The sequence below is a fragment of the Terrapene carolina genome, unplaced genomic scaffold, assembly GCF_002925995.2.
Source record: "Terrapene carolina triunguis isolate 2854851 unplaced genomic scaffold, T_m_triunguis-2.0 Scaffold180, whole genome shotgun sequence".
NCBI classification, from domain to species: Eukaryota; Metazoa; Chordata; order Testudines; family Emydidae; genus Terrapene; species Terrapene triunguis.
In genome coordinates, this window is record NW_020664531.1 from 8,755,192 (window position 1) to 8,780,304 (window position 25,113).

Sequence of the window (25,113 nt, forward strand, 5' to 3'; positions counted from 1 at the left end):
CGGCAGGGGGGCGGCGCTTATTTTTCTAACTTGGGGCAGCAAAAAAGTTAGAGCCGGCCCTGACAGTAACTCCTCTCTTAAAGTTGTCCCGGTTAACATTGTTTCCATGTTAAGTTGCTGATCAATTAGGGAACATGCTCGTTTAAAGTTGTGAAATGCTCCCTTCTAATGTCGTTTGGCAGCTGCCTGTTTTGTCCACTGCTTGCAGGAAGAACAGCCCGTTGCAGCTAGCTGGTAGGGGCTTGGAACCAGGGTGGACCAGCAGCCCTCCCTATCAGCTCCCCACTCCTCTAAGTTCCCTATGCAGCAGATGCCTGCAGTTCAGCTGTGTCCCTCCCCCCACTGCCATGTGCTGCTTTGGAGCTGCCTTGGAGCTGCTCAGACTCCTGCTTGCTGTGGGGGGCGGGGGGGGGGAGAGGGGAAGAGGAGGGTTAATGTCAGGGTGTCTCCCCCTCCCCCTGCACCCCGCTTACCCCATCTTCCATAGAGCAGGGGAGGGGGGAGACACACTACTGAGGGAGCTTCTAGGCAGTAGCTGCAGTCTCAGGAGGTCTCAGCAAGCTGATTTAATTAACAGGGCAGTGTACTTAAAGGGAAAATGTGCATTTTTTCTCTCACACACAGGGGGTGTGTCTCTATCTGCCCTCCCTCCTTTCCTGCTGCCTCCTAGAGTGTGAGAGTTAACCCTTGAGGGCTCAGTCAATTGCTAGTTAATTTAGCAGTGAGGCATTCCCTGGAAAATATCCCACCCTCTAACTCCTCCACCCAGGGCCGGCTCTGGCTTTTTTGCCGCCCCAGGCAAAAAAGCCTCCGGCCGCCCCGCCCCCCAGCGGGGGGGGGAGGGCGGCGAGCCCCGGCGGGGGCTCCGCTCTCCCCCCGGCAGCCGGGGGGAGGGCGGCCGGAGCCCTGGGAGGAGGGCGGCGAGCCCCGGCTGGGGCTCCGCTCTCCCCCCGGCGGCCAGAGCGCAGGGGGCAGGGCGGCGAGAGGGCGGCGAGCCCCAGCCGGGAGGGCGCCGGGGGGGGAGGGCGGCGAGCCTGGCCCTGGCACCGCTCTCCCCGGCGGCCGGAGCGCCGCGCCGCCCCCCTCCAGGTGCCACCCCAAGCACAAGCTTGGTGGGCTGGTGCCTGGAGCCAGCCCTGCCTCCACCTCAACCAAGCTTCACAATCATCATCACTGTGTACCAGTATTAAATTGTTTGTTTAAAACTTATAGTGTGTGTGTGTGTGTGTGTGTATATATATATATATATATATATATATATAAAAAAAATAGTCTTTTGTCTGGTGAAAAAAATTTCCCTGGAACCTAACCCCCCCATTTATATTAATTCTTATGGGGAAATTGGATTCGCTTAACATTGTTTCGCTTAAAGTCGCATTTTTCAGGAACATAACTACAACGTTAAGTGAGGAGTTACTGTACCTATGTGGGCAAATAGAATTAGCAATATGCAGAACATTGCATTTTAAGAGGATGGCTGCCTCCAAAGCTAACCCTTTTTAAGGGAAGGTAGAGGAATCTATATAGAAAATTGTTACATTAGGAGCTATTAGAGTTCCTCTAATTCCTTTCTTACCACTGGCTCTGCCACCTAGGAAAGCAGATGTCTTCAAGGGCCACTTGCAAAACTACCATGGTAACAAATAGACCCGGATAGTGCTCCAACTGTGTTATAATAAGGTAATTTGGTCCTGTCTACATAGGCAAGAACAAACAGCGTTAAAACCATTTATAGAACGCCTTACAGCCCTGATTTTTACAGGGCCATAATCATGGTATAATGCAATCAGGAGACCATGTTACAACACAATTTGCTGACAGTAATTTTGCTAGTGTAGTGTAGTGCTGGGCCATATAATATCAATAGCTACATTTCCCCCCTCATAATTCCCCCTCCCACTAAAGAAAACTTGGCAGCATGGAGAAAATCAATGAACACTCCTTACCCCACCCCCATTCCTCACTGCTGCTGCTTGTCCTGTGCTTTCAGAAGGCCAGTTGCTAGCTTTGAGATGTGCTTCCAGGCAAATTGGATATGGACAGACTCCACTGTGCGGGAACAAATGGCAAAACGTAGCACAAACTTCTCTCTCAGGTGACATGGAACCAGATGGATCTTCCTGGCATCATTTATGCTTTTAAGAAGTGCCTCATTCAGTTCATTGGAGCCCTGAAATAATTGTAAACCAATAAACATGAACTATAAATGCCGGTTTGTTACCTCTTGGTCCCACCAACCAGCACTGTCTACCTAACTATAATACCAGCACTAGTCTGCACCCATTATTTCTTCCCATGACCCAAATTCATCAATCCTTTGCCACCCAAACTTTGTGGGAATACAGTGGGTCATAGGATAATTTTTCAGTCATTGTGTGAATCATGGACCCCAAATGGTTGAGAAGCAGTGGTCTAGGGCATTTCTGATGCCAGACAACTTTGGGGGGAGCAGGGGTCATCAATATCTGCAACTTTATATACAAATGTTCATTATTTTAACTGCCTTTCTAGTATTTTAAGAGCTAATCAAAGACAATTAGGGAAAAGTTTTGCAATGAAATATTAATATTTGTGAACTAAATCCTTCAGCTTTTATTCAAGTACAACTCCCATTGAAGACATGTTTGAATAGAAAGATAGAAAGGACTGGGGTGGGTGAGGGGGTTAAGTCAAATTCATGCAAGGCTTAAAGTCAAGGAATGAATTTCGCTTATAGTAGCAGAAACAGTAAAAAAAAGTCTGCATTGTTAGAGAACTTGTTCCTCCATATAATACCTACTAGTGATGACCTGCAGCTTTGCCACCCAAGTTTATGGTTTTATAGGAAATATGAGTGGAGGCAGGAGAGTGTGTACATGGTGCTGATGATTTCATGATGATTTGTGAGAGTGGTGGATAAGGGGTATGTTGCAGCGAGGGCCTAGGTGTGTTTGGGGTATTTTGTGTCGAATGGATGTGGCAGTTGGGCCAAGTAATCCACCATCTGTGTAGTCTTCACACAATGAAATGCAAATTAGCTGTAGAGTAAGGGTGGTGACTGAGTTTTCTTTGACATCACAATGGTCTAGGACTCTTGGCATGGTATAGATACATTACATTGCATACTTTACAGTAGCTGTACACTGCACAGCTGTATTTTGTAAAGTCAAAATGGCTGAGAACTTAAAAGTTGGACAGTAAGAGACAATGTACTCCTGTCATGATTCATCCTGGTGATATTCTAAACATAAAGCCCTCAACCATGCTTGTAGCTGTTTCCATCATGTCAAATGACTCTGTAGACATTCTAGGCTTCAGAGTGACACAAAGACAGATGACAATGCTGGAATCTTATTATACAGATTAAGTTATCAGGCATTAGAGTTTTTTAGAAACATGAATAAATTAATTCTCCCCACTGTCAGGTAGGTTGTATCCCTTTTCCATAGATGGGGAAACTGAGGCCGAGAGGTTAAAATGACTCGCTGAAGGTCACAGAAGGAGTCTCCCATGCATGAATCATTAGATTATGCTTCCTTCCATTGCAGTGGCACCTTGAAATGCCTTCTGTACTCTCCATTGCTGAGTGGTAGGATTTTATTTTTGAGAGTGACCAGTGTGGTGCCAGTTCCAACTCCTAATGTTCCAAGCAGTGCTTTTGAGAGGCCTGAACCCCCACTTGGACTCAGCTAGAGTCGTATTAGTCATTCCCCCAGGTAAACATTTGAAAGGGCCATGTTTATCAGTTAAGGTTTGGGACTGAAACAGATTTTTCCAAAGAGAAATAAATTGTTTTAAATTAATCTTTTAAAAAAACATGCACAAACTATCCAAAGGGACCCAGTCCTGCTTTTACTGTATTAGCACTGCAGGATAAGACCCAAAATGCATACTTTTCTAAGTCTTTTTTATTACGCCCTTTTAGGGGAATGTACCTAACTCTTATACCAGCAGGTTGGGAGTTACATCCTGAGCCTTGCGAACCATTTTGGAGTACTTTTTCAGGGTAGCCTTTGTTGACCTTAAGTGTTGACAGTTGTTTTGCACAGATACGTCTGAGGTTATGCAGCAACTCCTCAGTTGCTTCTGTCATACTGCCCGGTAAGTACTGTAGGTGAAACAGGTTTACACGGGAGGCATGGATTGCTGGTGTCAGAACACTGCATCAAGCAATTCAGAAATGAAGCTTTCAGGGGCAGATTTGCAATAGTACCTAAAAAATTTAGGAACACAAGCCCAATATGACCTGTGATCCTAACTCCCTTAGGTGCTTTTGAAAACCTCCCCTTTAGAACACATGCTATTGCTCTTTCAGTACTATACACAGTGGCAAGCCTAACTAATCTTGCCCTTATGGAAAAAAAACATACTGAAGGTAATTGACAGTTTCCCTACTGTCACAAGTGGGAAACGTCTTCTTCCACACACCCTTTTTGTTCATGTTACAATAGAGATGGTCCCAAATCAAAATGATGTATGCAATTTACCCTGTACTTTGAGGAAGTCTGACGCCTGGCCCTTATCTCTGTAGAAAACCATGATGAAACTTGAACTATGCTCTCACTACTGTTCACAATGACAACAAACAACACACTGAATTTTGTGTTGGTGAGCTTTCTGTCCTGGGCACATCAATTGTGACAGTGAAATATACATCTCTTTGTTCTGGATGATAATCCATCATAAAATCGATGATCCTTTCCCTCTATATTAAACATGTAGTTCAACAGCACAGCATTAGCATTTAGGTCTCCGTTATCTCATGTTAAGTTACTGCTCTCTGGAAAAATAGCTGTGCACATCTTTTTTTCTCTTATATTCCCACAGAAGCACTTAGGGGTTGCTTTGACACTCTGGTGTCACATCAAATTGAAGTTAGTGAGGACTAGTCCCCTCCCAGAGCTTTGGGAGGCAAGTAGCCAGCACTGATCGAGCATGTCAGTTTTAATAAGACATTGTTCTTCCTGCCCCTCAGAGAAATGACCAACTTTTCTCATATTCATCTGCAGTCATGACAAGGGAACCAAAAATTAACCCATTGACACATTAGCCCCCAGATTTTTTCTTTGGCCTTTGGAGAGCGATCTACCATATGATAGCTAGGCATTATTAGTGCATCTGTTCAACAGTGTGAAAGGAAAAAATGCACAGATTAAAGAGTTTTAATTAAACTTTTTTCATTGTCTTGCTTAATCAAAAATAAAAGGGGAAAAATTAACCTTTTCACTATCTCTAGATATTGCATCAAGTTTTCTTTCTAGGTATGCTGCACTATCACCCCAATCCCCCTTTACAAGCAATACAGTAGAGCTACAGGTACATTAGATTTAAAGGGGATTTTACTGGGAATTTGATAAACATAAAACTTGATTTTGAAAGAATGATTCAGAAAGCGAGTAAAGCCACAGAGACAAGGGTGGGCAGCGCTGCATACAAAAATTTGTGCAAAAGTGATAAAATCCAAAAAGGAGGAGGGCTTGAAGGCCTTGCTGCCTCCAGGTTGCTAAAGAATCTAGCATTGCTAGAGCCAAGACTTTATTCTGAAAAGTGCCCAAGACATCCAGCATCTGCCCACTATTTCATAATTGTCCATTATGAGGGTCTTACACCTTCCTTTGAGGCATCAGAGACAGAAGACTGGACTTAAATGGACCATTGGTCTGATCAAATGTGACAATTCATGTGTTGCCATGCTCCATTTCACCAGGAATGCTCCTTGAAAGTACAGATAGAGCACTAACAGCTGTCACCGGACCTACAAAAATCTCTGTCTGCTTATTCCATGTGAGAAAATAGGTCTAAAAATATTTTTCATGTCAGCAATAACTTCCACAAGCCCTATGCCTCAAAACCTTCCATGGAGCTATTGAAAAACTTATTATTAGGAAGAAAAAAATATTCAGAACTGTTAACAAGCCTTTGCTAATCAGAAAAACTCCACAATACATGTTGCATCTGTTCTACCAGCAGGGGATCCTTTTTTATTGACAGCACAGGCACAAAAGAAACTACTTTACTACCCTCGCTCAGTCCAGCCTTTACTGAAACCCTCATTGTTAGGCATTCATCTTGATTCCTCAACCAGTTGCATCAAACCCCAGGTAACTGGGACAATTGAACAACCAAGAAAGGAATGTCTGAAAAATAACATCATGTCATCAAAAGAAGCTGGATTTGCTTGTTAGTATTAAGAAAAGTTAAAAGCACACTTAGGTGCTTAAGAAGGAATCTCTGTGTTGTTCATATTCAGTGTTCCAGTTCAGCTCATTAAGGTGCCAGCTCCAGCTCCATAATTAGTTAACACTGAATTGAGTTTTGCATTTGAAACAGGGATTCAGCCTTTTTTATGACGTATGAAGAATACTGTGTACCCTCCCCAGTGTACAGCATTTACTTTGTACAGCAGATGTACAGCATTTACACTGAGTACAGAATGAATTTTGAGTGTTTATAAGTAAATCTGTTAATTGGTTTATAAATAATAATTTAAATTAGGCCCTTTAAGAAACTTAGCACTCAGTCAGACTTTTTTTGTTCTGAACGATATTAACAGAACAATGCAGACTCTTTAAACTTTACATATAGTTAAAATTCACTGTGCATAGGCTACATTTGGATAAATTAGGTTGTAATTATGCTAAGTTATTAACAATTGTTGTAGCTAATTATATAGGGTACAAACAGATTCTGGTCAACAGCTCTGGTTACTCTGATGTCAGAGTTAACAGCAAATCATCCGCCTTCCTCCACATCTAATTTCCATGCTACAATTGCATTGGTATTAATGAGTCAGTGGTATGAGAGAGATGGGACTCATGCAGCAAGAGTTCTCATTGGTAGATAAATTGTCCCCAGCTGTCCTTGCCCCTTAAAGGTTCCAGGGCTCCATGCTGGCTTAGAATATCTGTGCTTGAAAGGCTGCCCAAGGCACTGCTGTCTCCACTCCACTGTGCACTAGCACTGAGGTAGCACTGTCTCCCTAACACAGCCCCCTTCCCTACCCCAGAACCCCTGCTTCCCTCTGATCTACCTCCTCACATTCTCCTCCTGTTCTCCTAACAGCTTCACTTACTTCCATGTCATGGCCACTTCTTCCTCTTCTTGGCTCTCCACAGTACTGCTTTATGATGTCTGGAGAGTGAACTACGTGTGAGGGGGAGAGGGAAACAGACATGTACATGGCCCTGGGGAAATTATGGCTGTATGTGGGGATGAGGGTTACATTAGAGAGACTGGTGCTATGCAAACAGGTGGGCCCGTGGTGGGACATAAGGTGTGGGGAAGGAGACCAGTCCCTGAGAGATGTCTCTGATTTAATGGACTGCCCCTATAGTACTGCTATGGTACTCAGAGGAGCCAAAAAAGAAGGGCCACTGGGAGTCTTTCAAGTGTGGATGTCTTGACACTAGCTCCCCAGCCTAGGCCTCTGCCTGTGCACAGCTCTATTCTCCTCAACACAGGACTCCCTTGCCTATTCCCACCTATGTCTCATGCATGTCTCCCTGTTTTTTCCCCCTCTACCCTTGACATTGCCATTGGATCCTCCTGTATCCCCTATATTCTCACATTCACACCCTGACACTTTCCCCTACTCCAAACACCACCAGAGAACCCTCTTCTCTCAGTAATATTCCTCTATGCTGTCACCCACATCTTGTCCCAATGTGGTCCAGTCCGCTTCCAGGATTTTATAGATAGTATTCACTTTTTCTTTCAATTATAATAATAGAATTCTGCTTTCATATTCTGGAATGTTATTTGCCAAATTAAATTATATATTGTAAAGGTTTTAAAAAATATATCCTGTATCCTGAATAACTAAGACAATTGCAAATTAAGGGCCAAGTTCACCAATCTATCTCGACTCATATGTGCCAATCTGGTGATGCAAGGCAACTATAAGCCTAATTTACTGGTCAATGCACACTGGTTGCTTTGTACTGCTCCAGAGTTACCCAGCATACTAGTAAATCTGGCTCTAAAAGTTAAAAAAAAAAAGATTTATTGTTGATGGTTCTCATCTTCAAATTATAAGAAATAACATATGGTAACTTTCTTGGGTTTCTGGTTTAGTGTTCATGACTGACATTTTAATAATTAAAAACACCCCACACTAAAAGAAGCTCCCAGAATACTCCTGCCCTCCACATATTAAGATGGCACTAAGGTTAACAGTACATTCAATAATTTAAGATTAAAACAAAACACATTACAGGGATGTTGTAATTCTCCCCAAAACAAGTATTATAAATTCAGAGTTAAGCTTAAACTGAAAAGAAATCCTATCATATTCAGGTATGGGAAACCACAGTTTTGGCACCTAAACAATCTTAACAAGGCTCTATAATGACACTCTGAACAAACATGGGTTTTAAAAAACAGTTTAATCTAAATCCTAAAATGCTTTAATCATATGGCTATTGCATAGTGTCAATACAGGGCAGTGTTATGGTTGTTCGGGTGCCTTTTAACTGTGCATTTCCAAACCGTAACGTGCTAGGATTTCTTTAAATTTAATCTTATGCTAAAAAAGAGAATCTGGCTCAAGATTGCTTCTTTGATCCTCTTTGGTTTATGTAGAGTGTGTATCAAGAGTTTTCTACAATTTAAAATAAATAAATAAATAAGTTAGCTATAACAATATTTAATCCAGTGTAATATATTCTATCAATACCTTCAAAAAACAAGAGGGAACATTAGAAGCCATTGCTATTTTACCTTTAGTCGGAAGCACACCAGTCCCAGTGTGACCTCAGCACAGATCTCAAATCGTTTATCCTGAAGTACCAAGTTTTCAAATTCATGTGACAGTTTTACATGCTAGAGAGAGAAAGAAAGCAAAGTCTATATTGTATCAATCAGATTAATCAAAAGATAACATTTGCCAATCTGTTTACACATTCTGCCCCTCAACCCTTTACAAAAACTTCTAGAAACCACATGCTAACACTCTGTCTATTCATATTAATTTACATCTTGTTCATAACTTTTAGAGACTTTATAGGTCAGAGATCTTCCTACATGTCTGGCACTTCTGGCCCACTGTATCTATTAAGGCATTTCTAATGTGCTTGTCACAGTAGTATCTAGACACCATTGTAAAATATCATCCCAATTTATGGGGTCATAATAATAATAAATAATAGTGATTCCAAGTAACAACTTTTTCTTTTATCCTGAACTAAAATGGGATTGAAATGCTCCCTCATCCCCAGTGCTGCCAAGTACAGAGTGAGTGTGTGTGTGTGTGTGTGTGTGTGTGAAGAAGTTGCAGTTTATTTTAGAAATCAGACATATCAAGAAAAATACCAGTATGTAGATCAGTAATGATCTGGGAAGTCTTAACATCCAAGCAATGTCTTAACATTAATTTCCCCCCAAATTACACACACACATACACTTCAAAAATTTGTATTAAGGTTGCAAACTGAAAACACACAGAATTCAGGAAATGTCAAAATGAAGGTTCTTCAAGCAACACCATCGCTGATATTATGCATGCTCTAAGTATATATTTAGCAGCCTAAGGAGCAGAGGTTAAATAAGGGGTAGTATGTGGGAGCATAGCTCCCTGTTGGCCTTCCCAGTTCATCTTTCAAGTGAGGAATCATTAGGTATGGGAATCTGAAAGAAGAGGAGAGGTGGTCAGAACCTCATTAGGGAGTTATATGTACTCCTAGTTTTTCTGCCAGTAGATGGAGCAGCAGCAGCATTTGACAGTAAAAGAATAGGTGTCCTGGTTCTGCCTGTTCTACTCAAAGAGTGGTTCCCTCACCCAATTCCCCCTTCCATCCCACTGTAATCAATGGACCTACAGGTGCTCAGCACCTTTGAAAATCAAACCATTGGAGTTACAATTTTTTTGCACACCATGACTACTCCTCACTGAGAATGGTTAGGCACATGTGGAGGAACGGGTTTCGAACTGCCATAATTTTTTTTTTAAGTATCATTCCACAAAATAATCATGTGTATTTTTGTCTTCCACACTTCGTTTTTCAAAGTTCAAGGAAAACATCAAACAAAAATATTGCTTTGGGCTGAAGTTAAACGTGGAATGTTTCAGCTTATAAGGAGATTTTCCAAAAGTCATGAACCAGTAAAAACAGAAATTACAGTGAAAGACATCTTGCAATCTTAATTATAGCTTTCTGATGTTTGTTTCTTAAAATAGAAAAACCTTGTCTAATTTAGAACTTTCAGATTATGCACACTGATAGCTTATGGAATCAGCTGTTCTTATTGCTGTTACCACTTCCTCCCTACTGTTTATTGCATTCATTTGTTCCATCTTGGCTTAAATTAGACTGGATGCTGTTCTGGCCAGGAATCAAGTCTTCTAAAACAGTAAGACCTCAATCTTGTCTGAGGCATATGGATACAACCAAATATAAACAATACTGGGTTCATGACTGTGAAAGATACAAGTAGTATATAAATATATGTACATTATATCTTGTACTGTAACATACATTCTGTACCCTGATATAACCATATATTCTATGTCTGTAGCCCAAATTACACTCCATAAAATCCATGGAATAGGGTGTCCATCAGGGCACATGGGCCCTGTACATGTACACTATACAAAATCCTCTTGACTTTAATGGGGACAGAAATTCACCTGTTCTGGGTTGTATGTGCTTTAGTTAGATGTGATATAATTAAACGTAGTGGGCAAAATCTTGAAACCTTTACTTTTTTACTCAGTCCTTGGACAAAGTTCTCACTGAACATAATAGGCATTTTGTCTAAGTAAGAACTGAATAAAAACTTGGTAAAGTGTTCTGGATTTAGCTCATTGTAAGTAGTTTGTACAGAAAACCCCAAATAGTTATTATTACATTTTTCTGGATGACATCTCTGTCCAGTTTTGCACTAAAATGTTTGCTAGACAATAAAAATAAAATCTCTTAAAGAAAATAAGCACAAAGCAAAAAAAAAAAAAAAAGAAGGAAGAAGAAAGAGAAGTAAAGGAAAAAAGAAAAGATGAAGTAGAAATGTGTATAGCTGAGGGAGAACTTTAATAACAGCAGTAATCAGTAAAGACGCTGGGGGGCGCCAAGTGCTTTGGGTTTTACACAACGGAAAAGGAGAGACTACAGTTTATTTATTTCCCAAAAGTTTCAGCATGCTATACAATTAAGTTAATCACAGCTGCCAAAGGCCGGCATTGCTGAACCAGGAAGAATTGCTCATGATTACTTTCACAAAGACCGCTGCAGTGCTAATAATCCATACTGCAGTAAATACAAAAGAGTTGAACATTATTGAGATTTGAAGCTTAAAATCCACAAGACCAAAGGGATTTTGGAGTGTAGGCCTCTCTCTCCATTTGCAATTCAAACTGTTGTACCTAGGTACTGCAGCAGAATTAAGATAATTCACAACAGGATACCAGGATTTAGAGATCTCAATCCTATGAGCAATATATGAAAATTGTGAGAATGAAGCCCTGCCTGTTGAACTGAGGGCACACTCACCAGGGAGGGAAGATCACATACTGTTCTTAGATTCCTGCTATGTTGAGATACAAATGGAGCAGTTATTGAAGGAGAGAAATGCCTTACCTCCAAATTTCTTCCATTTTGAAGCCATAGTCCTACCATGCTCCTAATATTATTTTAATGTTTAAAATTTGATTTCATTTTTTAAATACAAAAAGCCCTGTAGTTGTTACTGTTTATGATCCTGTCCTTCCACTGAGATTGTACAGTTCCTTTAGAGCATAGGTTCTCAGACTGTGGTGCATGGGCCACATAATGGTGATCTGAAGAGCCCTTGCTGCTAGCTGGCTGGCCTGCCTCTTGATACAGGTTGTCTTTTTATTTCACGCTGCTAAATTTCATTAAAAGCAGCTAAAAGTATTTTCCTAACATTTTCCTGCTAAGCAACTGCTGTCCTTACCAGGGATATGGAAGTGGCATGTTCTGGGACTGCAAAATAAAAATAAAAATGGGGGCTGGTCCATGTGATTGTGAATGGGAGAAGAGGTGGTCTGTGTCATTGTGAATGGTGAAGGGAGACAGTTTATGAGATCATGACTGGGAGAGAGGCAGGCTCGCAAGGCACTCTTTTTATTAAGATTTGGTCCACAAAGTTTAAAATTTGCAAACACCTGCTGTAAAGGCATTTGAACACTGTATGTTAGTTTCATCTGCACCTCTTGTTGTCTTCAGCCCAGCCCCAGCACACCCATTACACCAGAGCTTGAAAGATGGTGCTTCATAAACCAGCCTGGGAAATTATTCCCTGCATGGTTCCAGTGCTTCTGGTTTATGTATGGACCCATAGCCAAAATCACACCCCAGATGACTGATGAAGATGTAATCTTGTAGTGCCTTTTTTTTTGTTTGTTTTAATTAAATGAATTTTCATTGAAAGGCTTCACAGGAGTGTGGGCGTGTTTAAGGAGGGATTTTAATGAAAAAGAGGGTTGTTGTTTGGGGGACAAAAGGGAGACTGTTGCAAGCATAGAGGGGAGACTGAAGAAGGTGGCCTCAAGTTGAGAATGGGGGAAGCAGCAGTAGACAAGCTGCAGCGTGTGAAAAGCACAGACAAAAGAGGGGGCAGAATTGTATAGAATTTGAACACAAAGACAATACTAGTGATGGTATCTGAAGTGGGAAGTGACCTGGTCCAAATGACAGGAGAGAAGGGTGATTTTGGAAGTAATATTCTGGATGGCCTGGGAAGGCTGCAAGATGAGATTCAGAGAAGACTGAGAGGAGAAAGTTGCAGGAGGCTAGGAAGAGATGAACATGCATACAAGAGATGCTATGTAAGTTTGTGTGTACACAAGCATTACTAAATCCTATCAGCTGCCCTCCAAAGGCTGAGTGGACCCTGCAGCAGTCTGGAATCAAGAGGACCCAAAAGGTGTCTTACCCACTATCCCCTCCTGCCCTCATATACTCCTTTTTTTCTGGGCTGTGAGGTTTGCATGCACCTTTGTGAAGGGAAGCACTCAATCACACCCCAATGCAGTATCTGTCCTGGTTGTCCAATTTGAGTTGTAAATTTTTGGAGCAAGGACTGTTTTTTCCTCTGAACTGGAATTTGGGCAGGATACCACGGTTAAACCCTTAATTTTGTGGGGAAAAAATACCACAAGATCGTTAACAAATGGTTTTATCACTCATGCAAAAGATGGCATTTCCAAAAAGCACGGTGACCCATAAGAGCATGCTTGAGCAAGGGTTCAGTACTGGGAAGGGTGCCATCTACTGAATCACCAATAGCACTTTACATAGCACATGAGGTTTCCCTCCGAGTTCTCACATCTAATTACTGACCCAGCCCAAGCCTGCTTAGCTTATGAAAATCGGACTGGAAAGATCACCACCTGAGGTGGTATAGCTGCAGACAGAGAAGACCAATGTACTCTCTATGCCCTTCCAGCTGGTCCGTAAGCTCTGCTGCTAGTTTTAAGCAGAATTCAGTCCCCTATCATTGGTGAAGAACAGAAGAACTGTTTATTGTAAAAAGTATGTTCAGTCCAATTTCTTTTGAAGCTATTGGGGATGTATTTGAACAAATGAATCAGAACATCCAGGGGATCACAGGTAAAAAATGACTTTTAAAAATATACCTATGGAACAGATATTACAGACAGGACAGAAAGCTAAGTTTCTCTGCTGGCTCATGACCACTTTACATGACTTACAGCAACACAGCATTAGCTTACTCTCAAGTGGTTTAAAAATGGACACATTTCTGCTTTGAGTCTCACATTTCAATTGATTACAGGGCAATCCTGAGTGCTCTTATTCATTCTCCTGTGCTATTTGCTGTTGCCCTCCTGATGTCCTCTCCACATCTTGGAATTTACTTCCAAAACACACAATTTTCTCCCCAAAAAATTCTTGGCGGTGATTTCCTCCTCACCCCAATACACCCTCTTTAAACTCTTTACATTGCAGTGTGTTGATATTCCATTTTGTAAATGATGAGGAGTATAAACTGAAAGATTTTAGAAGCAAAACATGATGCTATAATTAAACCAAAGTCACCCATGCTCCTATCCCAGGAATATTTTGTTCCTTAGCTGCCTATCTCAACACAAGCACGTCCACAGAGTATGTCCACCCTGCAAAGAAAATCCCATGGCACTGAGTCTCAGAGGCCAGGTCGACTGCCTCTGGCTCATGGGGCTCAGGCAGCAGGGCTAAAAATAGCAACATACACATTCCCACTCAGGCTGGAGCCTGGTCTCTGAAACCCTCCCCCTTTGCTGGGTTTCACAGCCCAGGCTCCACCCCAAACAGGGTGGGTTTTAGCTGCCATTTTTAGCCCTGCAGCCTCAGCTCCCGGAGTGAATTGACCCAGGCTCTGAGACTCGGCACTGCAGGTTTTTCTTTGCAGTGTAGATCTACCCACAGAGGACTGCAGGATTTATTCATGTCTTGTTTCACTGCACTATGTGACCAAGTGTAGCAAACTCAAAAACTAATTCTTGTCTCTTTAAATGCTGATTGAGAAATAGTTCTGGCAACTTCAGGGATCATCTTGTGGCACAAATCAAATGAAACACCAAGTGTAACCTACAAGCTAGTACTGGCTGTTCTTTTTAGAAGGATTGCCTTGACCAGCACTGGAAGTATGAAAACTATTATTTTTGAGATGTTACCGTATGTTTAAATGGAAAGAACTTCCCAAGGCCTGGAATTATACAAATCCTTAAAGACTGATGAGGGGTGGGAAAGTGAGATTAAATTTCAAGAGTTTTTTCATTTGGGAAACTGTTTACAGCTTTGCAATATAATCCATTATCAGAGTTTATAACATTCCTTATTACTACAACCACCAAAAGGAAATTCATCACAGTATCTTTGGGAATAAAGAATGGTTTCTGGAAAGAGGAGGGGAGGGAAATGGGGAAGGGAGGTATGGAACACATTATAACTGCTGTTGGTGGGCATTGGTACAGTTTGTAACAATATTGCAATGTTTGCAATCTCACAGAAGGCAACTGATCTAAAAGACCAATCTTGTCATCTAGATTACTAAACAACCAAAGCTCAACCAATCCTTGCCCTTGCAGTTCCACTGAGAGAAACAAAGGAGACTTTTTTAGAGAAGCAATGAAAGCCAGAGAATGTGATGAGCCATCGTTCATTCCAAATGGAAGAAATCGAGTCTAAATTAATCACTCCACTTACGTGTTCAGTAAGCAAAATTCTACTCTCAATTATACCCATGTAACGCTACTGAAGTCACAAGTGTGACGTGTGAGGTCATAATTTGGCCATGTGTGGGTTGTTGTTTTTTTGGAGAACTATATCCCACAGCTCTTTCTAGTGCTCAAGGAAATAACATTACACCCCCTGCCCTCCCGCCCCAGCACGTCTGAAAAGGCCTAATCTAAAACATTAGGATTAAGTTAAATTAGAAACCAGGAAAAAAGTCTATTCAGAAACATGAAGAGCCACATTCATCCCTGGTTCATCTCCACTGAAGTCAATAGCTTTACAAAAGTGATGCATTTCCAGACATTATGGGAAAACTCTGCCTTCAAAAGGTGTCTATGGGACTCTAAAAAGGCAAGTATTTGCTCTCTGAGCACACAGGGAAATGTTTGGGAGAAGAGAGAAAGGCCAGGCAAGTTTCTTGAATGTTACTAATAAGGTATTAACACTAATCCAATAAAGTACATGTAATCAACGTGAGGACTTCAACTCTGCCACCAGAAGAATATGAGATTTAGTGCTATTTAAAACCTTGCCAGTAAATTGAATTAATTGCCATCTGCAAAACCTGACCTAAAAAACCGATGCAGTGAAAGCTCCAATAATGGCTGAGGTATAACAAACCGTGAGCCCATTTTCACTTCAGTAAGAGAAAGACAGGAGATCCAAAATTTCACTTTTGGATTGTATCAGAGGTGATAAAAAGCCAATGTCATTGTTGCCCCCAAAATATGTTTCTCCAGAACATAATAAGGATCAAAATCCCATTTAGATTGTTGTCCATGGAGCCAAACAGAAATTACAAGGTATCTATGCAGAAGAAAATAAAAACCAAAGCAAAACAAAAAGCATAAAACTTCCATTTATCTTTCATCTGCTACAGTAGTGGCATCCAACGCTGGGAGAAGCTCTCTAGGCATTTTAGGCAGATGATGGGGCAACATCTTCCTCTTCCCACTAGCTAGTCCGCATAAGGTTCTTAAGGAAGAAAACTGTGGTACTAGTCCTACTTTTGTTAAGAAGTATGTGTCCCTGGGAGAGTTTGGCACATCTGTGTCTACACCCACTCCCACCAAGAACAGGCAGGATCAGAGGTTAGATAGCTAATTAAATATAAATCTCTACTGCTGTAGACTTTGGACCAGAACCTCAGCTAGTGTAACTGCAGGATCTGGCCCTGTATTTTTATCTTTGCCAGAAGTTTCTCTTGAGTTTGGAAACATAAAAGGTATTTTGCAGTTTTACTTTATATTTACAACAGAAGTATGTACACCATACAGCACAATAGCGCATGCATTTACGGTGATGACAAACTACCCTGTAACCAAAGCAGGAATGTCCCCAGTACTTAATCATAATAAGGATAAATTGTAATCTGCAGGCAACCATATCCTGAAGGCACTTCCATGCAGGAAACACCTGAAACTAGCTTCAGTCAAACTAGGTAACATGCCCGGTAAATCATGGGCGCATACACAAATCCTAACACCCTAATCCTGACCCTAATGTATAATAAATACATATAACATAATAAAATAATAAATACATAATAAATACATACAACAACTAAGCATCAATGAAAAGTCTTGGCTTTGTTTTGAATGATGCCACTAATGTGGCATCTAAAACTCTCAGCCTCCCAAGACTGTACCATAAGATGATCAATGGCTGTGACCCCAATGATCATAACTGCCATGATAGGACATAGGGTGAAAGGCAGGCCCTTGCATGAACTGAGCTGTGCAACAAGCTTTGTTTATGCATGCAGGTGTACATATGCAGAAGGCACACAGATGTGGATTCTTATTAAGCCCCTCTTCTCTCCCCATCTCCAACACAAATTTTCCCATAAAGTAAAAGAAGGTCACCTTACGGATGTACTCCTGTAGTCCCTTGACTCCATACATTCTAAACACAAACCACATTTTCAGGGAACGAAACCTTCGGCCGAGAGGGATCTGCCAGTGCTGCAAGCAGAAGGAGTAATGCATTTGAGAAGGAAGGGTCTCCATGTCAGAAGACATTGTTCCAGGTACAGCGCAATTTATACACCCAGTTTTGGCACAGACCATAGTTCAAGCTTCCAGAGGCTCCCTGTATAATAACTTAAGAGATAGGTCAAATCATGAAAGATTATTCTGGTACTGGCAAATACACTGGCACAGTCAACACCTAACTGTTTAAAATGCAAAAGTGGAAAGGAGAGGAGGTGTCAGAAGATAGTGATCATGAGACAAAGCACATATTGCTCTTGCACCCAAAACTCCCACTAAAGTCTACACAAGGAGCTCAGCACCTTGTGAGATAGGGCACATAGACATAAACTTACCATGAAGGGTCCATATAAAGAATTTTTTTTTAAAATAAAGTTTTAAGAAATAGAAAGATTTTCATTTTAGGAGAAAATACATTTATAATTAGTTTTTAAAATAACCTATTATGCACTATGCTCTGAAGAAAATATCTTCAGGAAGATTCCTTCTGTTGGCCAAGCCTAGAGCTATCAGTCAGACACAGAATCATAGCACTGTAGGGCTGGAAGGTGCTTGAGAAGCCATCATGTCCAGCTGTCTGCGCTGTGGCAGGACCAAGTAAACCTAGACCATCCTTAACAGGTGTTTGTCCACCTGTTCTTAAACTCCAGTGATGGGGATTCCACAGCCTCTCTTGGAAGCCTATTCCAGTGCTTAACTACCCTTATCGTTAGAAAGTTTTTTACTAATATCTAACCTAAATCTCCCTTGCTGCAGGTTAAGTGCATTACTTGTTGTCCTACCTTCAGTGGACATGGAGAACAATTCATCACCATGCTCTCTATAACAGCCCTTAACATATTTGAAGACTGCTATCAGGTCCCCCCTAGGTCTTCTTTTCTCAAGAATAAACATGCCTAGTCTTTTTAACCTTTCCGCATAGGTCAGGTTTTCTAACTCTTTTATCATTTTTGTTACTCTTCCCTGCACTCTCCATTTTGTCCACATCTTTCCTAAAGTGTGGTGCCTAGAACTGGACACAGCACTCCAGCTGAGGCCTCACCAGTGCCGAGTAAAGTACTATCTTACATATGAGAATCCTCTTAATACATCCCAGAATGACATTAGCCTTTTTCACAGCTGCATCGCATTGCTGACTCATATTCAATTTGTGATCCACTATAACCTCCAGATCCTTTTCAGCGGCACTAACACCTACCTAGTTATTCCCCATTTTTGTAGTTGCGCATTTGATTTTTCCTTCCTAAGTGAAGTACATTGCACTTGTCTTTATTGAATTTAATCTTGTTGAATTCAGACAAATTCTCCAATTTGTCAAGGTTGTTTTGAGTTCTAATCCTGTCCTGCAAAGTGTTTTCAACACCTCCCAGCCTGGTGTCATCGGGAGATTTTATAAACCTCTCCACTCCATTATCCAACTCGTTAATGACAATATTGACTAGTGCTGAACCTATGGCTGACCTCTGTGGGATGTCCCTAGATACACCCTCCCAGTTTGACAGCAACCATTGATAACTATTCTTTGAGTATGGTCTTTCAACCAGTTGTGCACCCACCTTATAGTAATTTCATCTAGACCACAATTCCCTATTTTGCTTGTGAGAATGTCATATGGGACTGTGTCAAAAGATGGAAATTAGGTTGGTTTGGGATGATTTGTTTTTGACACATCCATGCTCGCTATTCTTTACAATCCTAATGTCCTCTAGGTGCTTACAAATTGATTGTTTAATCATTTGTTCCAGTAACTTTTCAGGTATTGAAGTTAGGTTGACTGGTCTATAATTCCTTCTTTGTTCTCCTTTTTAAAGATAGGTACTATGTTTACCCTTCTCCACTCTTCTGGAACCTCACCTGTCCTTCGGTAGTTCTCAAAGATAATTGCTAACTGTTCTGAGATTGCTTCAGCTAGTTCATTAGGTACCTGAGAATGAATTTCATCTGGCCCTGCTGACCTGAATACATCCAATTCATCTAAATATTCTTTAATTAGTTATTTCCCTGTTTTGGCTTGCATTGTTTACCCCTTGTTGTTAATTGGTATAAATCTGTACCATCGCATCCTTTTAAACAAAAGGTTTAAAAATAGGGACTGGAGTTTTAGATTTTCCTGGTTTAGAGAATTATCAAGGGAACAGCAAGTTGAGCCTCTTTCACAGAAAAAAATAAAATAAAAAGCTAAGTCTGAGTTACTATAGTGACTATTAAAAGAAGAACATATTTTTAGAAAAGTTACTATGTATAAATCAATGTTGTTATTATTACTGAGGACACTGTACTTACCCTGTAATCTGTAACAAGCCCTGTAAATTAAAGAAAAAAATACTTAAATCTATTTACTATGATAGCAAAAAACAGTCTGCTAAATGATATGAAATATTTTTATATTTCATTGCCACCATACACTTGGCCATGATGCTGCGAGGTTCTCAGCGGTGTTGAGTACAATGGCAATTGAGGACACAGAGTACTCCTCAATTGGCAGAATTAACCAAACAGATTTCAAAAGGAGAAATGAGGCTCTCCTTTCTGTTATATTTGGGATCATGTGAATGATGACATGCCAAACACCCTATTTATCTTCCTGTTATAAGGAGACACTTGTCTGGGAAGTATCGAATAAAACACCTTTCAGTAATTTGACTTGAAACAGAAATTCACTGCCTCAAAGTAGAATCTGGAGAAAGAGTAGTAACAGGTCACCAATTCATCACAGGATCTTTGTCATAAAACTGCCATAGTCTTCATTTTGGGGAACTGGAAATATTTTCAAGAAGGATTTTATGCTGTTGATCACACCAAGTTGCTCATTCACACTTATTGTTAGTACTTAAGTCTGTAAGACAAGTCATTGAGAATTCTAAATAACTGCTCATCAGTTATACTTGGACAACAATGCTTTGCTCTTCACTTCTGCTTTTCATTCAAGGTATTAAAAGCCCTTTATAAACACTGACAAAGCCACACACACACAAAATAGCCCTGTGAGGTAGGCACAGTATTAATAGCCCTATTTTGTTCAAGCACCTAGGGTGCAAGCTGTGCTTATTTTTTTAGGAATCAGTTAATTAAATTGATCTTTAGCTTAGGGGAAGGTGAGGCATAAAGTTGTAAAATGACTAGCTCGCGGTCATGCAGTGAGTCAGGAAGAGCGACAGGAACAAAACCCATATCTTCTGCCTCTCAGTCCCAGCCTCTGCTTCAGGAACGTACTAAAGCATGTGTTTAAGTCTATCCCTATTGAGCAATGCACTTAGGTAAGTGCTTAGCTTTAAGCATATGTCAGTTCCACTGATTTCAGAGACACTTAAGCATGTACCTAAGTGCTTGCCTAAATTGAGACCCCCAATGAAAAAGTACAATATGCTATTGTATTACATGCACTTTTTAAACTAGTCACGTGCCATGTCTATGTTTCCTAACATTTATATTTATGGGAAAAGGAAACATTTTCAGTGAAGTCCTGGTTGCCTGGTAGACCATAGGCATGTTCCAATGCAGTGGCAATCTACACTGTGTACAGGGCTAGACTATGTGAAAAAATACTCCTATTATTACTAACTCTTCCTTCCTCCCCATATTTGTTTGCTTTATTAACTTCTTGCTTCTTGTAATGATCAAGATTGTAAACTCTTTAGGGCAATGACTGTCTCTTTACTAGATGTTTGTATAGTGCCTAGGACAATGGGGCTCTCATCCCTGTTTTGGCCCCTTCAGCACTAGTACACTCCGCCCATTGACCTAGTGGAAGACCATTTGTGTCTCAGATGAATAACAAGGCAATTTGATAACACTCTTTTCCTTTTACATCTCAATGGCTATTTTAATTTAACAGTTGCAAGGCGGGTAGCAAAGAGTAAGGCAACTGGTGATGGGAAACTAATTGTATGTTGATGTAAGGGGCAGTGTCTAACGATCTACTAGTAACCCCTTTCATAAGCTGTGAAGTAGAAAGCAATCAATGATTCAGTCCTTGTTCTAGTGATTATATGCCTTATTATTTCATCTGTATTTAATCAGGAGGATTTGAATTGTGGTAGCACATGTGGTATTCACAATAGAGCATAAAGCTATTTCCTTCTAACACTGCCATTAGGATCTAACCTATTCCTTCGGTTGCCAGGCAGGCTAGTACAATTCCCCTGGTGTGAGGAAGCAAATCACACACAATTATAATTACTGACAAAATAAAGACTTTCCTCTTTGAAGTGCATGTAATTCCTACAGGGTTATTAAGAGTAATTGCACACAGATTCATATTTTTTTGCCAATCATTTATATTCCTGAGCGATAGATGAATGACGTTTAAAGCGTCACCTTGTTTTCCTTGTGAGCCATGGCTGAAATTTTCCAACTGGTGTGAACACAGTGAGGCACTTAAACCCATAATTAGGCATCTAAATAAAAGTAGCTTGATTTTCAGAAGTGCTGAGCTCCTATAAATCCCATTGAAGTCAAAGGGGGCATCAGCCTCTGGCTGCTCAGCAGCTTTGAAAATCATGCCACTTCTATTTAGGGGCCTAAATATGATTTTAACAGCTCCACTTTAGGCACCTGAATTTGAAAAATGTGGCTCTTATTTCTGGGAAAGGGCTGGCAAATAAGGATGGGACACTGAGCAATTAGTCACCTAAACTGCAGGTTCAAATCTGGATCAGGTTGGTAATGACCAAGAGATGATGTCTGAGATCTGAGGACCTACGTGGAATATTCTGTTGAGTTACTATGTCCAGATCAAAAAAAAAAAAAAAAAAAATACCACCGCAGTTGGTAGTTTTGTTGGCATTAAGGTGAGAAAAAGGCATAAAGACTGAACTGCCCCCACCCTTAGATGGAACATCCAGGTCAAGTAGGAAACACTTTGGTGGGCAGTGTTAAGCAGGGCTTGCATTTCTCCTGCTGTCACTCTACCTGGTGAGACTAGAAGACCTCAGATTCCAGTGCTGCCAATTTCACAATTTTCATGACAGCTAATATTCAGTTTACTTTTTTTTAAAAAGAAAGCAGATTTTCACATAAGGTAGGTAACTCTCAGTGCCTATGTGTAGTCATAGTCATTTATATTTCTTGTAATAAAAACATTGTTCTAATAAAGCATATTTCTTGGAAATTTTAGCCAGAGAGGACAAACCTCATCGCCACAGCTTGTGCAATTTCCTGATTATTGCTTTGTTTCACATTTGCATTGTATTAAAATCAGAGTCAGCCCACATAGCCAGGAATTAGGAAATTCCCCTACATTTAGTACCCAAGTCTTTAAAAAAGTTACTGGGGTAGAAAAGGTTACATTGTTCTCTATCTCCTGGAATTACCTCATCTAAATTAGAATGAGATGTTTGTTGGGTTTGGGGTTGGAAAATCCCAGGACCTGGTGCCAAAGCCTAATGTTGATGCAACAAGAAAACTAACATTGCATTATTTCATATAACAGGTAATACACTGTCCCCCTAGTAATTTGAAGATACAAACCACACAGCACTATAATGGACAAGTGAAGGGCCCTATTTTTGATAGATGTAATTGTTAAATGTGCAACTGAAAAATATAATTAAATTAAATTACTTATTTTAAACTGTGTCTAACAAGGGCAAACTCCTCATAATGTAGCAATTTCACTCTGAAAAATGTGCTCCCCTTTCCTTACACAGTGCAGAGATAAAATAGGCCTAATTACATGGGGAAGGCGGGATACACAGAAGGGAAAGGCAACAGCTATGATAGCACCAGTCAGTTTGTGCAGTTGTCCCTAGCACCTTCGTGGTTGCTACCCAGAGACTCATGTCCTTGTGGCTGAAGGGGTCACATTCAACAGAAATGGAAGGAGTCAGGAGAACAGCCATACTACAGAGTAAGTTCCCATTCCAGGGCAGGGAACGTTACTATGCAACTTGTACCATTAGTCAGTGGTACCTTGCACAACCGTAACTGCCTTGCACAGTTCTAACCAATTGTGGGGGTGGGAGGTGGGCAGCTGGTGATGGGACAGAAGCCATTCTGCAATTACTGGATATGTGTCAAGAGCAACATTGACCCATGAAGATACCCTATGCATGGCCTAAGAGCTGCAAGGTCTTCACTGGCATTTTACAAAGACACCTGGTCTGCACAAGATTTGTAGGCCTCACTTTATCCTCTGTCACAGGATGACTGGCCCTTTAAGGTGTAATGGGGCCAGCCCCACCTGTGCCTCATTCAGCATTCCTCCCCAAGTGGGGAAAATTAGTGGAGCCACATGACAGGTAGATCATGTGGTTAAATCAGTCCAGGCCTGGAGATAAAAGAGAAGCTTCCAGAGATGCAAATGGCCCTACCTGGGAGTAAAGGACGAAGCGGAAAGGGGCCAGTTTGAAGAAGCTAATCCAGGACAGCAGCCAGCCTGAGTTATCAGGGCAGACACTGAAGGAGTGCTCTGTGATTCCTGAGTCAAGGGGAGCAAGGGCTGGACTGGACGGACAAAAGAACAGTTTGATTGATATGCTGTAAGAGACTCAATAAATGAGACTCCATATAAAGGGGTGTGTGTGTCTTGCTGCAAGTATTCTGGTATTATCATGATGCAGCTTCATAAAATTGTTTTCCATCAACCACCTTCATATTAGATAAAATTTACTTCATTTACTTCTGCATCCTTGGAGAATGCAGCTACTATCTTGTCACTCTACGAAGCCCTGCATTACATATCAATCACTATCTTTTCTCACTATATTGTTAAAAAAAAGTGCCTCACAATACTTAAACTTCAAATATATACAGAATTTTTTAGATTATTATACAAGTTTTCTTTCTGGAAAACCACAAATAAACAGGAGATAGATCTCTCTGTACAGAGCCCTCATTCCTGTGAATGGAATGAGCTGCGTAAACACAAGTTAAAACACTTTATTTTTAAACAGATTATTAATTTATGTGGGCTTGCGGCTAGAGCTGGTCAAAAATCAGAATTTCTGTCCTGTGGGAAACTCATATATTTTGAAATTTTGCTTTCATCCTGGATTGGGCAAAAAAGCAAAATAATGAATTATTTTGCAGAACAGAAAGTTGTGAACATTTTTTATTTAAAAATGTTGAATGATTTAAATAGGGATTAAGTGCTTAACTCCGTTTAGGCACTTTTGAAAATCTGACTAGGCACTTACCTGCCTCTATAGGCACCTAAATATATTTGAAAATCTGATCCTAGTCACTTTTGAAATTGAGATTTAGATTATTTTAAAAGTTTTATCCCTAACCTTTCACTGAGTTTTACAATAAAAAAAAGTGTGGATAAAACAAAGATCTTATTTAAATGCAAAATTACCAGATTCCTGATGGCAGTGCTGCAGGTAAAGAGGATCTAATTTAAAGGCATTTGTTAAGTCTGATCTCTTCTTCACCCTGCACAAAAAGACCAATATGGATTAGATTATCACAGCATTGTCTCACCTAAGACAAAAGACAATTAATAGGTGATTAGATAAGGAAATCAGATAAGGAAAATCGGTTTCAGTCACATATTTCCAATGTACTGCTTATTCCTTATTTAGGGTCCAATCCTGCAAACCTTTATTTTCTACATTGTCACTGATCACATGAAGCCCTGAAGTTAGGGTTTGCAGCATTGAACTCTTACTGCATATTTAAAAAACAGACAGGAAACAAACACACCCAAAGTCCTTCCACAGGGAAAACAGGCACTCACACCAGAACATGTGAGCTAGTTAAGACAACAGTAAAATTAGTGGTGAATGCAAGATTTCCAGCTATATGTTGAAGCAATTGCATTGTCAGAGGTACCATGGCTTTGAAAGCTTGATATAATGTAATGATCTCTGAAAGACAAGCTCCATGGAGTGTAAAACTAGTGGGCAGTGTAGCCCGAATAACTTTCAAAGGCAAGTATTTTTTTCTTCTAAAGGGAAGAAGCTACATCATATTGATTAGTAATAATAAGTACACATCTACCACGATATAAC

At 40.5% G+C, this 25,113-nt stretch overlaps 1 protein-coding gene across 1 annotated transcript in view; it reads right to left on the reverse strand.

Annotated features, from left to right (window-relative positions):
• Positions 1-1,960: 1,960 nt before the first annotated feature.
• Positions 1,961-25,113, reverse strand: part of LOC113407030 (aromatic-L-amino-acid decarboxylase-like) — a 78,598-nt gene continuing 55,445 nt past the window's right edge. The window contains exons 9-13 of the mRNA XM_026654113.1: positions 24,459-24,535; positions 19,445-19,464; positions 17,036-17,134; positions 8,698-8,799; positions 1,961-2,170 (exon numbers count right to left, since the gene is read on the reverse strand). Of these exons, the coding sequence (XP_026509898.1) occupies positions 1,961-2,170; positions 8,698-8,799; positions 17,036-17,134; positions 19,445-19,464; positions 24,459-24,535 (508 nt within the window). The remainder of the gene's footprint in view (positions 2,171-8,697; positions 8,800-17,035; positions 17,135-19,444; positions 19,465-24,458; positions 24,536-25,113) is intronic.